Below are 16,403 nucleotides of genomic sequence, written 5' to 3'. Positions count from 1 at the left end.
GCAAGGGCATCTTAGAGATAATAAAGCAAGTGAATGAAAAGAATTATATCAAAGAAACTGAAGATTAATGTAAGATATAGAAAGGCGGCCTAACCGTCAGACTGCTAGCAACGACTAGGATAACTTTCTAACCCTGTCGTGTCATTAACATAGTTTGGCGGAACAGGTTAAATAAAGTGACCATACCATATCTCTGCTGCTGCGAAAAATATCTATAGTGGCTCCGAAACTAAAAGGAATTACCGATGATGATTCTCCACTACCAGGATTTGGCGATTATGCCCCCTAATACCCAGTCGCCCTTTAAAAGGGGGAGTATATAAGGTATTTCTCATGGCTACAAGCTGTTGCAACTACGGGCTGTATCTGTTGTCTACACCTTTTGAAATATTGAATTTTCCTTTTTGATTACTTTTGGATCACTGTATTTTCTGATGTAAAATTCTAACATATTCGAATAAGGATTTAATGATTTAATAAAGTGTTTGTCTTGATAAATTAGTAATTAAGCCGGGAAATTTTAATATACATGTCTGCAGTGAAGCACAAAAGCTATATATCACTTTAGTATGAAGGTTTAGTTAAAGTAAATAAATGACAGCTATTTTATATGCAAAACACTATGAAAGAACTTTTACGAACTTATTTTAAGCAATATTTACATAGAAAAGAAATCAGGCATTAATGTATGCGTAAGCTTCAACGATTTCATTCTCTAAACTCCCTTATAAATTTTTTAGTATTCTCGATGATATGTTCTTGAAAGACCTAGTCGATGACCTGACAGAACATCTGCAAACAGATGTTATATCTCTTCTTCATATTCATTTAGAGCCTACATAGCCCTGTGCTTTAAATAGCCTAAATATCTAAAAATAAACATAGGTATATGCACATGAAAACTGTTTGCCTGTGAACTCGCATTTTTTCGACGGTACCTTCTTCGTAGTTATTTTTTACATTTGGTAAATCACTTTCGCACGAACTTTGTAGTAAAAAGCTACTTTTTTTAATTCATAGAGTTTGATTCTAACTACTTACATTTAATAGAATACAAGATTCTAACTACTTACATCAAGAGACTTGAGAAGAAACATCATTGTTTGAGATATGCTTTGAGATTTCGCTCGTTTGATTTTCCTTTTAAGATAACATGTGATTAATACATTTCTTTATTTCTTTTCTTAAAATAATAATAATACATTATCTAATAAAATAATAAATTTTTACATTTATTTTTTCTTATTCCCAAATTTTGAAATTTATTGTGAATTTTGTTATTCTAGTACATGACGCAAGCTTCTGCTTGAAGCTGTGAACAGAGTTTACGTATAGTTTCAAAATGATTATTTAATTTAATCAATCGGAGAGAGAAAAAATTCAAAATTAGGAAATTCGACACTTTTTGACAATTTAAATTCAAAATAAATTGAATATGCATTAATCATTTTATTTGTTAATTTTATTTGAAAAGAAACAAATTAGTGTAACGTTTTCATAGAGATAAAACAGCATTCTCATGTTGGCATAGAGTTTAAAAAGGCATAGTTTTAAAATTCTAACAGTATTTGGATTCGAGTATATTCCAAGTCTGCATTTCGTATATAATTATAGTATTACATGCTTGCAAAATCTTGACAATCTTGTATTGTCAAGATTAAGCCTGCAAAGGTATTAGAAAACACTTTAACATTGCAAAGTTAGTTTCCTTCTTCGATAGCAGATGGCAGCACTTCAACGGTTCAAACAATTCTTGGTTGATCACTTTTTCGATCTAACATTGTAGCTCTCAACCTATTTTACCCTATACCTTTTCATAATTCCCAGAAATTCGTTTCCTTTCGTCTCTTCCAAGTTAAAAAATACATATACATTTATTTAAATTTATATTATTTTATTACGTGTTTTATAAATTAAACAACAAAAAATATTGAAAATATTGTTAAATACTCGTACAAAAACTTAAGTAAAAGCAGTTTTAATGAATCTGAAACTAAATACTTATCAGTTAAATAAAAGCCTGACAGCTTGCTCAATAGCTCTGTAACTACCACCATGTAAATAACATATTTGAATTCCTCCTCTCAGTCACGTCTGCGTTTAGAGAACCAACAACATAACGATTAAGAAAAAACGTATTTTTGATGACCTTTAACTTAAATTATCTATAATTTTCACAAAATATTTTACATATCAAGTGCAATTTTCACCGTCCAAGCTATATATGTATTGAAGAAAGCATAAAAGTTTCTTTAATGAATTTCAGCTATTTCCGCATGATTTATGCCCATAAGATGCAGACATATTATCTAAACTTGACAATGTTCAAGATAAATGAATATTAATCTGAAATTTAAATAACTTTTAACTCTACATGCATAAAATATGTCAACTTTTTTCTTTCATAATTTGGTAACAAAATATATATAATAATGCCATGTGATTAACGTGTAAATTAAAAAAAAAAAAAAATCGATAAATAACGAGTCCTATTGTAGCTAATTTGTGCACTTTTTCTTTTTGGTTTAGTTACTTAAAAGTTGAGAAGCTCACTTGCAGTGTCCTCTAACTTAAAAAATTATAATTTATAGGAAAGATATTGCCATACAGTTTATTATATTGTCGTCATTTTTCTGAATTTCGTGATATCCCCGGGAATATTTTTACATGTTGTCGTTCATAATTCGCTACCAAATTTTGAAAGAAAATGTTGATGTATTTCGCGCATACTTACTTAGAAATTATTTAAAAAAATTAAAGAAAATATTTTTTTAAATTTATTTAAAAATTATTTTTATTAAATGTTTTTGTTCATCGAATATTCCTTGTTTCGCGTTTCTTCAAAGTTTCGTTAAACTTTTGAAAATATGAAAATTCGAGTATTAATATGCAAAACATATGCTAAAATTCGGTATTTTTGAAAATTAGTTTATTAATTAATATGATAAATAAAATATAGTTTATTCTTTGAAAATAAAAATCGCTACACTTAAAATAGTTCACTTGATGTATGAAAGAATTCCGTTGGTAATAATCTGTATTTCGCATACGCAGTGAACCGATTGTTGAAATATTAGTATTACTACTAGTCCTGCTTTTAAATGTTGTTTCCAAAACCAGCCAGTAACATAATGCAATTACATTAGAAACCCTTCCTTTATTTACAGGCAAAGTAAAAGACGCTTAAATTATTAATTATAGCGTTACTGTCTTAGAGGAAAGAAATATACAAAAATTGTTAAAAACAATAGTTAGGCTTTCATGTTTTACTGAATTTTATTTATTTAATATTTATTTATTAATAAATGAATGAATAGATTAGGTTACTTATTATGCCGAAGTATACGATGGTTATATATAGTGACATAGCTAACTCAAAATAAATCGACATAATCTAGCGGATCGCATTATCGCTTCATTCCCCCTACTATATAATATATCAAAACACCTTTTAAGTTTTTTCTTCTTAAATAGCACTTCTAAGTATACATAAGACAGAAAATTTAATTGTAATATACTATAAAATTGTCTTACAAAGTTATTTATGCATCAGTTGCTTATTTCATTTAATAAATATATGCTGCGGCTAATAGTTTAAGTGCTTAAAGCCAAGTATTTGTATACAAAAAATATATAAACATTTACATGTCTACTAATGCATAAATTATTATATATAAATTATTAGTCGATTTCACATATGCAACAATGAAACGTTTCTGTCCTTTTGCTACATGTACATCAAGCTTAAATTAATTCCTCGGCTTGCGTCTTATACGATTTTAATCGGTCCTTTGCTAATCTGTCCAACGAGATTTTTGTTACAATTTGAGTGTACGTGCCTGAGACTGAGCATCCAGGAGACTTAACTTTCCCTTGATATGTATGGTTAAATAATTAAGAGAAGAGAATTTAGAATCCTTCTTTTACATGTTTAAAATCTTTTTTTTTTTTTTTTTTTTTTTACATGGTCAAATGACACTTGTTGTTTTTGCATGAAGTTCATGATTAGATCAGTTTGGGAAGAATTCGGATTAATATGCTTTTAAGCATAATAATTCTTGCAAGTTCGAGTTCTCAGGCTTCACGTAGAGCCCATAAGCAATTTTATTCTAAAAACATCTGGCTGTTTAGCGGAGTTTAAATATATTTATTATAGCGTATTTTTAATCAAACCTTGAACCACGTATGGTCTACTGATACCATGTCAGATTAATGTTCAATGTCCTCTTTCTTCAGCAACAGCTAATAATCTCGTCAAGTCGCTTCCAAATGCGTCGTCGGATTCGGACTTGCCCCGGTATCGGCACAAGTCCCCATCCATATGCAATGACACTCCCGACGGTGCAGCCAGAACGGGTAAAGATAACAGCCAATCATCTACAACGTCCAAATTCTTGAGGGACATGCAGGCCCACAGCAAGCATCATGTCGGGGAGAAGGTTGCACAGGTAAGTCCATCTTCCACTGGCATGTACTTTCGAGGCATTTACGTTCACTCTGCCTTATTACAAGCATTTAAAAAAGTCTCATAATCACAAATTATGTTAAAGAGTCATAAATACAAATTCATCAGTACAAAGATGAGCTCTTCTCAGACTGTTAAACACATCGAAATGATTCAAATGATAAAATTAATCGAATTAATTTGCATTTTGATGCATGGGGAGTAAAAATGTGAATGAAGATTTCTTTATTCTTAAACCGACTGGTCGACCTTCTAGAAGCAATGCCTGAAAAACTCTTAAGTATAACAGCATGTTGTTTTAACCTCTGTATTTTTTTTTTAAATACCTGTTAATACTGTATGTGGTAAAACGTTTCGTTACCCCCAGGGACAAGTGTGGAGAATGGCAGTTGTAACTCCAAAATTCTACTGATATGGTGTGACACTGAATATGTTTCAAGATCATTCATGTGATGATTGAAAGAATCATTTATGGTATGATAAGATGGGAACGTCAGACATTTCTAAACATTCTGCTATTGAATCATAACGATATGTTTAACAAGTTTCGGGTCATATGTTTTTTTAAAATGTGTTCATTCTTTTTTACCGTCTCTGTATTACTGATAATAATATAACAGGAATATTTTGCAAAGGATTTTTAAATTACTGAAAATAGTAAATGAGATAGAAAATTATGCACGAATGTTTGAAAATCATGTTAACGCAAATGTTTTGTTACATTTTGTTAAAAGAAGAAATTATTATAACGTATGAAATGAAAAAAAAAATGACCAAATGTTGACAAAATAAACAAAAATAATTACATTGCGGAAAACAGCCTAGTATAAGCTTTATCGTTTTCCTGTACTAATAGTAATAACACATAACAAAATTTAGATCTATCAGTCATAGTTTGATATTTAGTTTCAACACACAGTCCTAGATGGCAGCACCACCAAACATTTACAGAATTCCGAGAGGTAATATTTGCACATTTCTTTGGACTTTGTTTAATTGCGTTTCATCTTTAATAAGAAAGGAAAATTTTATTTGAATTTTGATGAATATATAAGGAACATGACTGAAATATTTCCTTGTGTTTGTACAATATGCGAATTCAATTTCCGTTTGTTTAATACATTAAAGCAAAATGATTATTAAACATAGTCTTGAGAAAATATAGCATTAACTATTGATGATTTTTCAATCAAATTATTAATTTCCATTTCCATAGTTAAAGATTTTGGGAAAAGTCGCTCTACCACTACATCAAGAACCAACATGGGTAAGTTGCCTGCGACGCATTTCACACTGCAACATTTTTCACCAAGTTTATGATTCTTCTGACAGATATTTCTCCATTTTGCACTTATAGAAATGTCATTGCACCTAGTGATATATCTTATGCATATGACAATGCATTTAAGTCACATTTATCCTTTTTAAATTTTTTGTAGTAAAAGTATACACTAAAACTACAACAAAACATGGAAAATATTTTCAACATTAGTTCTTCAGGATTTTTTTTTTTTTTTTTTTAAACAAAGATTGCATACACAGCAGCAGAATGCTTATATAAAATCACATTATAAGTAATAAAGGATCGATAACCTAATATTATTTGAAGCATGAGAAATAACATTTTTAAATGGAGATGCTTAGTCAATAAGCAAATGAGCTGTTAATAACATATTGATTAAATATTAATTATACATACGATATATACTGATATGCAAAATACTGAGTTGTTTCATAAATGAAATATTATAATGATCATTTAATTCTTTACAAATGTGTTAAACACTGTGCATGAATTTTAGTAAAAAATGTTTTCACAGATGTAGTCAAGTCATCATAACTCTTCTATACTGTATTGTAGAGACGTGTAGTAAATATTTAGTAATACATGATCAGAATTGATTTGAGCATGGATATTCATAGCAATTGGTTTGAAAAATCTATTCAGCATGATTGGGACTTTCATGTTAAACTTTAGCATATGTTTTAAGATTAGTCTCTGAAGCATTTAGGTAATGAACTTGAGAATCTGGCATGATGTAGAACAGGTTTTGAGGCCTGAATACGTAGTATTATTTTTGGTTACTGTATGATTTTTTATTCAGTAGGCATGCATTTTCTAAACAAAATAGTCAGCATTGTACTATCTTACTAAATCACGCTCCAGAACACCTATTCTTACTAAAGTTCTTATTTAGTTGTTAAAAATTAATTAAGTTTTATAGCTTTAAACAATATCTTATGAGCTTATACTTTACTTATTGTTCTGACTGTATTTATTGCAGAAGTATATGTCAGAGAGTAAAAGTCTTCTATTTGAAAAGAAATCAAGTAGGTTTAGTTGGGAATTGTGAAACACTTTGCAAAGAAGTTAAAAGTCTCAGTACTAGATGCTGAAAATTGTGCCAAAATTTTTTCTACTTAACGAGAAAAATATTACTTTGCAATATCTTAATTGATGAAACTATCAACAGAGAGTAAAAAACGTGGTGAATTATTTCTCAAAGAATTTAGGGAATGCTGAAAACGAAAACACACTTCGAAATTTTAGTATTTAAAACCTAATATTCCACAAAATTCCATTACATTATTAAGCAGGAACGGTATATATTTATCAAATAACGATTAAAATTTAATTTTATATAGTGTATGTATTAAATAAAGCCTATGTAGATAGAAATTACACTGCTTAACATATATATTACTACATTTTGAAGAAACAAATATAAACAAGTATTATATTTGAAGATTTTGGTATTCTTTGAAAGCGAGTTCTTTGGGTGTAGCACCAAGGTTCTCTGCTCCAGAAGTATAAAATGCACTAAGTTGAATAATTAAACATAAAATTTAATCAGCGTTTTCTATCCTTAAGATTTAACAACATAGATGAACATACGTGTCAGGCTTTGACACATTAATGAACTCATGGATAACGTACAAAATGCACTAGATTGGTACACTATGAATTGATCCTGCTTAACAGTCCTTTTCCTATGGGCAGGTATTTGGCAATGTTGATGAATAATCCAGGTAACTTGAGTAGATTCTTGCTTCCAAAATTTATTCCTTAGTAGGACTCCTTCCATCATGTTTCTGCACCATGCTTGAGAGAATCACAGCGGCAAACTTCATGAGATAGGCGTAGCAGGGAGGTCAGACATCAGGACCCTCAGAATCGGGAAGACAGACTACTTGTTCGTCTCTCCTCGTCCTCCCTCCTCTCCTTTTCGGCAGGAAACTTACGCAATCATATAGTTTGCCCTTTCTGCTCAGCGCAACCGCGAACTAAAGAAATGCAAATTTCTATCTCCATCAATTAGTATGACATTACTTGTATTATAGTGTTTTAGGGCACTTCAAGGTTATTGCCAGTCCTCCCTATTTGCAATCGTAATGTGTGTCGTCATAATCGCGCAGCGCTTATTTCCTCCACCTCACCTGAGACTGTAGCTGAAGTCAGGTTTCATTCGCGCGCTTTTCGTGAAGCGAAACACGCTACATAGAAATAAGCAGACGAAAAATAAAAATAGAGGAATCAAATAATTTGCTGCAGTTGTCATCCCCATAGTTATGGAGCAATTCAGATGGAGGTTAAAAAAACGTTGAAGTTCCTATTTAAAAAAAAATCAGCCTGTAGTACAAATGACTGTATCTGCAAGCCAATCAGACTATTTGCACAGGGGATATAAGCATCCCTATATCGTGGGAAGCGAACAGTTTCAATCTTTAAGTAATCAACTTAGAAGGTGTTTACTTTCCAATTTAAAATAGTAGATAGATGACTCTACACTGCATCCGACGAAAATAATGGGATAGGCTCTAGATCTTCACGCAACAAAGCGTAAATTGCAGTTAATCTTAGCTAACTTCTAAATTTTCTTACGTGGCTTTTACATTTGCACAACATTTTGGTCTGAGCAAGTATATTCGACCACAATATTTGATTGATAAGTAAATATACCCGATTTTCTGAGCAAGTATATTTGACATGAATCAAAGAGAAGGTAGGGCAAAATAATAATAAGTGTTTAGCTTGAGCTTAACTATGGGAAAAATTTAAAATAATTATCACAGGATATCGAAAATTAGATTTGAGTTTTTATTAGGCAAATGTAAATACATTTTATTAGGCAAATGCACTCTGGCAAATATGTCATTTATTAAAATAAGAATTATGGTTTATATATTTTGCCATCATGCACGTTAAATGAAAAATTAAAAATTTTAGCTAACTTAAGTAGTGAAATAAAATTTTGCATGCTTTGAATATATGGGCTTGTCTTTTAAAACTTACTTTCTTGGGGGATTGATTTTAATGGATTTATGTAGAAATATTTGTTTTTATATAATGCAACTGTATTCACAATTACTTTTGTCAATCAGTTTTTAGGATATTTATGGATACTTAAGTATTAGCAAAACCGCTTATTAATTCGCAATATAATTAATAAATATTGAATAAGAAAACTAATTATTAGCATTTTTTGCTGATATCTGTTTCAAAGAAATTCGATCAGTGCAGTATTTTTTTTATTATTATTATTTCTTATAACTCTTAATTCTATTTCTGTATACGTTACAGAACGCAGTTAAAGATTTTATTTTCAACATACTAAAACAATTAACATTTAAATCGATAGTATTTAAAAGTAATACATGCAAGCTAAAATTTAAAAAAAAATCTAAAATGCATCTTTCAGATGTAAATCCAGAAGACGATTGGCTTATTAGTTTTTATATGAATTTCTGATTTTCGATGATCTTTTAGTTATTCTTTGTTTTAGTTATTTTAAAAATGGTTACATTTAATAAAATCCTAAGTATCTTAAATAATAAAAAAGCATTCATTTGATTAAATCAATCAAATATGTCTTATTTTCTTAATCGTTACCGTCATTATTTAATTTAATTTCATGCTACTATTCTGAAGACCTTAAAAGATCGTATATTTTATTAGCTTTAAGTATAAACAAACTATATTTTCAGTATGTACAGCTTGATCCTTTTTTAGCAGCACGTGGGTAGCCTCATATAAAAAATATTATTAGCTGCTCATTTTTATGATGTGAATATTGGAAATATAATAATTCTTATAGGGGCGATGTCTCCAGTTCACCATCTTGAGGTCATCAACTTATGAAAGCTTCATAAATCAATACCATATCTAGTGTATTACCTCAGCGAATTTATGACAACATAATGATTCTTAGACCAGAGCTATAGTCCTTTATTTTATTCCAGCGAAGCACGGGTTGTGACTGGACATATAATCAATAGTCATTTTTATGGAAAGGCAGGTGGTTTGGGACAAGCACAAAATGTTGTTTAAGGTAACCAGAAGGGCGGGAACACTTTTTGCTTGATCTACGGAGTTCTTTATTTTTCAAGAATGAGAACACCTACTTAGTAAAACGTTTACCCAATGGTAAATATAAGAATTATTAAGATTGGAAGATTTTGCTAATTACTAGGTTATTTCGATTTCTTTCTGGTGCATATTGGAATGATAAACCGTTTATCCTTAAAATTCAATCAGAGTTAGAAATTTATGAAATATTAACGATATGAAGGGAAAGCTCTGTATAGAATTTTCGTATGTTCTTATCTGAAAATGGCCTCAGCTCGTGCATCGTCTTTAATGAGTTTGTTTGCATTGTATATTACACAACACAAATCGTCTTTAGAATGATGTTAAATAGTAATTGCTAAAGAATAATTTAGAATTTTGAATTTTGTTATTTTAAATTGCTGCTCGTTCCATTTTAATGCATTTAAAAGAAATCATTAATGCTAATTTAAAACTTCCGTTCGCAAGAAATAAAAGTACACTAGTTGGCTGCGGACAAAACAAAATTTAGAAGTTCTATGTACGCTTGAAAAGAAAATGTATAAAAACATTTCAGTATGAAGGAAGTCAGTTCATTCTTTCCAAGCAACAATCAATTCGTAAATAATTTTTTGACTCCAAAACCAAGAAATAAAAAATCTTTTGACACTTCAGGTATGAGTATGACGTCATGATTTAAATTTAATGTAATATAAGGAAAGTTTTTCAATATCAATAAAAGAATTAACGTGGCACTAACATATCGTGCCATCTTAACCTGACACAGAAAAGTTGCCAAGAGCAGCTATTTATTTAAAACGCTGACGTACGTTTAACGAAACATTTTCGACATGCAATGAGGTCACATGCTGCATGTGATTGCATGATGCAATCACGTGCTTTCTTTAACGTCAGAATATGACCATATATAATAATATATTTAATGTTTGACAAAACTATTTTTATTTCACATTTTGTAAAACTTATAAGGTATTTCTCTCGCCTTCTTAGCATGCCTTCGTAGTGTAGTGGCCAGCACTCTCGGCACGTATTCGAGGGGTCCGGGGTTCGAGTCCTGGTAAGAGCATTGCTCATTTTTTACGTCTCCTGCTTCCAAAATACCTAATGTTTCTACAAACTTACAAATGTTTTACTAACAAACTCTACGATTTGAAAGCGAGCAGTTGTAACACTGGCGCGCAAGACTGTTGCCACTCAGAAGAAATGAGTACGGAAATTAGCGTTGTCAGAGTGTTTTATTAATATCTCCACTGATTAAAGTAGTACGAAGATGAGAATAGTCGAAATAACCAGAAAAAATGACAATTTTTCATTTCTCATTTTTTCAAACAACAGACAATTTTTCTCTGTCGATAGATAGAAAAATGAGTTGTTTCATAACATCTTAAAAATAATTAATATATGCCCTTATTTTCTTTTGTATCCAATGGAGGAACATTGTAGAATAAACGGTTTAATATGAGAACTTTGCGACTACATCCAATTGCAGATTTGGGTTTTTACAACTATTTTGCATGTATTTTTGTTTACATCTACACACGCATGTACAATAAAAGGCAGGAACGCTTTCTAATTCTCTAATAAAATTTGGCGTTCATCATTAAAAGTATTATGCAGATGAGTAAGAGCATGACTAAGAAAGATAATTACGAAGCTGAATTAAATTATATAGTAAATAAAAATACCATTAATCTATTTTCTTATCTGTTCATTGCTATGAAAGGAAAAATACAATGGTAGTTTGTAATTATTTAGCAAATATGAAGTATATTAGTAAAAGTATTATGGGGAAAATATACTATTTATTAACGTGGATGAAATACTAAATTAATTTGTAGCTAATAATGTTGTAATAGTTGCAATCAGCAATAAATAAGCATCATAGAAAATCTAGTTATCTTCCAATTATTCAAGATCATAACAAAAAAGGTGTCAACTATTAACTTAATTGTTTAAGATAATAACAAGAAATGTAACAACTATTAACTTAAATCACGGTTTACCGAGGGCTGTTAAAAAATACTGGAAAGAAGAATAACCCTTTAAAAGTAAAATAAACAATTTGACGAGCAATATAATCTGGAAAATATTTTCAAGCATTCATGAAAATTAAATCAAAACTTGAAACAAAAAGAAAACACTGTAAAGAACTTCGTTCAAAATGAAGAAATTAAGTTATAAAAGGCATGAAAGAAACAGCATTTACAAGAAAACTTGAATGTAAATTAAATCAATATACAGGGCAAAAAACACCGCACTGCAAGTAATTGTAATTAATATGTGGTACAAGTTATAATAAATTAGACGAACGTTAAACAAAATGTCCATTTGATCCTGTTTTCATATTTTAGATTGATTTTCTCAAAAAATGAAATGATTAGTCACAAATATTTCACATTTATTAGTGTAAAATCCATAACGGACACGCGGTGATTAAAAACGAGAGGCAGTATTAAAGACTACTTCTGCATTTCCAGAGTTATCGGAGAATCTCAATTATGTATTTTAGAAACAGAAAGGCGTTTCTTACCCTTCGATACTGAACAAGCAGCGAAGATCGGATATACCGAGAATAAAATTAAACGAAAACACTGGCTCAAAAATATCCATCAATATTTCTCTGCTTATTCAGTTAAATTACCTGACAATAAAATCTCACAGCCCTAAACTTACAGGGCTATTATATTATACTTATATTAACTCAATAAGTGATTACAGTGCCCTTTTAAAAGGGTTTGGTAAGTTAGGAGGAAAACCAGAGAATTTCAGATCTGTGATTTGAAACATTGATCAGATTCCAAGCTTCTGACACCTATGGAGTATAAATACATATCACCAAATGCTGCCGAATTGCTATTTACAATATTTTGTGCAGGTACACACAACAGGTGACAGGTGAGAGGAGCTCCGGATACCCGGACGGCTTACATAGACTAGTCGGGTATCGTCCGGATCCCGCAACTATCTGAAGCTACACTCCGAAAACAATACAAGAGCAAAGAACATGGCCATACAAGGGCAAAATATAGAATTTCTGCGTGCGAAATTAAACATTTTCCTGGCTACATCGCATGCTAACACATTACTACACATACTCTCTACAATATACATTTCATAATATGCATTGCGTTGATCATTGCACTGTATTTAAGGCACATTTACAACTCAGTGCTACACTTAATACACTATATATTCTTTGCAACATATTACTACACGTAACATTTATCTCATTGCGGCAAAACCAATGACTATGCACACATATATGAGAAATATTTATAAAAATTTTCCGCGTTAAATAGTAAAACATTTTTTACCTCCTTTCCGCATGCGTTCATGATGTAACTGGTAGCACACTCCACGCGCATTCGAGAGGTAGAAAAAAAAAAAAAAAAAAAAGGGGGGGTCCTGTCATTCCCAGTCGCCCTTTTAAAGGGGTAGTTTGTAAAGTATTTCTCCTCCCTTTCCGTTTCCTTCGTAGTGTAATTCCAAGCATACTCCACGCGTATTTGTGAGGTCCAGGGTTCGGGTTCCAGCGAGGCACTGCACATTCTTCCCGTACCCTGCTTTAAAGAAAACCTAATGACTCTACAACAGTTTTAAATATTCTACTTACTGACTAACATAAAATATGTGTTCAGTTTAATATAAGAAACTAAATGTTGCATAAAACCTCCATTAAGATAATAAAATCAATAACAAAAAAAAAACAAAAAAAAAACAGCGGGGTTATTTGAACCCCAACGCAGCATGACGATGCTTTGAATAGAAAAACTGGAATAATTAGGAATCTTTCTTGTGAGTAATTATTGAATTACTTACGAGAAGAAATCGAAATCCGTATCTGCTTATTGGTTTGTTTAATTAAAAATGCCAAAGCACAAAAAGCTTAATTCAGAAGTCAAACAACAAAAATCAGCGCTATATTTTCAAATTTTCACAGGACTAGTTTCGATGGTTTTACCGAACCATCATCGTCAGCTGCAAAAACGTAAATGAACGAGATAGGATAATCTCATCATGTGAAAATTTGAAAATATAACGCTGATTTTTGTTCTTTGACTTATGAATTAGTATTTGTTCGGCGTGTTATTGTGTCTTAATCACAAAAAGCTTGCTTTCTTAATGGACAGGGATGTCTTCATGATGGTCTTTATAAGGAAATTTGATGTTTTTGAGAAGGAATAAGGAAACCTGATTCATTCGTAGAAGGCTTTATAAACAAAATTGTCTCATTATATGGGTAAACCATGGAACCATCCCTGCAGCCTGCACCGTTCGAGGGATTTGATTGTGTTTCGCATTACCAGTGTTCAATGGTCTTAACATTCGGGCAGTGGCGGGACTTTTCATAAATGAAACAAGGATCTCTTCAGATGTGTTAGGACATCTTCGTATATAAGATATAGTTAGGTTTAGTATATACACCATACAGATGTGTTATCTTCTGATATAAGCACTTATAAGGAGTAAAAATGAGCAAGAGCAAAATGAAAATGAGGGGGAGGAAATGCTGTGGCAAGGAAAAGTGAAAAAAAAAATTCAACCTTGGTTATATTCTTTAAGATTTCAATAGATCTATGAATTCGTTAAGTGTTGAACTGCTTGGAACTATTTCTTTATGTTACTTTGAAGAAAAAGTAAGATGAAATTAATTCCCAATCACTGTGGAAATTTTATGGAGTCTGAAAAAATTCATATTAAAAAAATGGAGTTTGTGATGTGAAATGTTACGTTGAACCGAATAGAATTGCAAAACTTTTCTTGATATACCATAATAAATCAATAGTTAATTATAAATAGTATAGTTTTGGGTTGACTTGTAACTATACAATAATATGATTTCTGTTAATTTTTTCTCGTATAAGTAGCGTTTTATTGAAATAACTGAGATTACCTACGAAACTGAGACTTATTTGTATCTAAATATACCAGTTTAACTTTCATTACTCGCCGGTTTTGCCAAGAACATCAAACCTCAGAGTTTTCGCCCTGAAGTACTTCAAAGTACTACTGTCACTGTATGAAATTTCATTTGGAATGATGGGCAGTAAACTGAATTTTTAGAAGTGCTATAGCATTCTTATACCGGAAAGAATTTTCAGGGTTCTGAGACCATGCAGACGAGTAAAGTGCAGTCAAATGAAATTTTATTTACTAGCAATACATTAAAGCAGTTTTCTTTTGTACAGTATGATGAATTAAAGTAGAATAAAAATTATCTGTTCATATAAAATTCAAAAACAGTCGTAGTTTATGAATAAAGACATCTTATGGTGAAATTATTTTCGTATACTTTAGAATGTTTCGTCAAAAAAAAATGTTAAAATGTTTTAGAATTGTGCTAGGGTTAGAATTAAATCACTGCTAGCAATTGGGCAAAGAGCATAAAAATGCCAAAAAGCATAAGCGATTAAAGCATTATAAATAATAAAATTAAATAATATTATAAAAGGAAAAAAATTCTGAAAGCTTTCAGATTTTATATTATGTCCATGCGGACTTTTTTTCTAACGTTTTACATGTTACCTTTATTTATTAAAATATCATGCTCTTCGCATTTAGATCACAACATTCATTTCAACAGCAATATCGCAAAATAATTTTAAAATGAGCATATCTTTAGAATTTCCGATACACCGTTTCACGCTCTGTAGGTAATTTTTTTTTTCGTACAGTGTTGCCAGGGCTCGTTTTGACACCGTTCAGTTTCTTAATCAAAAATTCGTTAAAGTGGTACAATTAGAAATCAATAATAAAATAACCAAATCAGAGCTTCCAGATGCTTATATTCGGTGGAGTATTACGTTATTCAAAATTCAAAATTGGATGCATCGAAGTACCGTTGTTTTATCGCAATGCGAGAAACATACTGTTACGAATTTTGTACCTAGTTAGATATTTTGAGTAGAATTATAATTAAAATTGCTTAATTTTTCCGTGCAATGCAGCACGAGACATATTTTAAGAGAAAGCTAAGACGGAAAATTCAAAATACAGGAGCACGAGCATTTAACATTTTAGTAAATAGATATATCATAGTTTATATTTAAATTGAACAATGTAATTGACTACTGTGTTAGCTGTAACGGTGAGATCGGATTAGCTTTCTCTTTGCATTGCGCTGTATTTTAACGTTTCGAGTAGTTTAAAGTATAGCTACTGATTATATTGCGTGATATTGTACGCTGAGAAAAGTTCCAGCGTTTTATTATGTTTCTTGCGATAAGAATAAATTTTACGAACCTTTTATCGAACTTTTGCATTCAATTTGTTACTAACCCGTACGCACGGATCAATATATACATTTATGCAGATTCTTCATAATTTAATTTATTTAAATATAGCACAAGGCGATAATATTTGGTGGCGGCAATTTGAAAAGTGAAACGGACATTTAAAGTTTTCGACGCAAAATGCCAAAATAAAATTAATATAGCCGTTCTGGGCTAACGTCGTATAGGCTAATAGCAACTGACTGTATGACGCGTTGCATGAGAAGGAAATAATTAGTAATTCAAACTGTAGTTAAATTATTAAGCAAAAATTTTCAAAAAAATATTTTATCATTTTTAAAGCTCTTTAAATATTCTT

General features: G+C 30.8%; 1 protein-coding gene across 2 annotated transcripts in view; it reads left to right on the top strand.

Annotated features, from left to right (window-relative positions):
• The window catches only part of LOC118187877 (voltage-gated inwardly rectifying potassium channel KCNH6-like), a 925,365-nt gene that overhangs the window by 564,870 nt on the left and 344,092 nt on the right, over window positions 1-16,403 (top strand). For both annotated transcript variants that reach the window (XM_085810566.1, XM_085810565.1), the window contains one exon: window positions 4,237-4,448. In XM_085810566.1, coding sequence (XP_085666692.1) covers window positions 4,237-4,448 — 212 coding nt within the window. The remainder of the gene's footprint in view (window positions 1-4,236; window positions 4,449-16,403) is intronic.

This window comes from Stegodyphus dumicola, chromosome 2 (genome assembly GCF_044657685.1).
Source record: "Stegodyphus dumicola isolate Sdum_Otavi_A_Nest chromosome 2, ASM4465768v1".
Taxonomy (NCBI): Eukaryota; Metazoa; Arthropoda; class Arachnida; order Araneae; family Eresidae; genus Stegodyphus; species Stegodyphus dumicola.
Note: the sequence above shows the minus strand (reverse complement) of the source record. Positions and strands in the feature narration are given on the sequence as shown.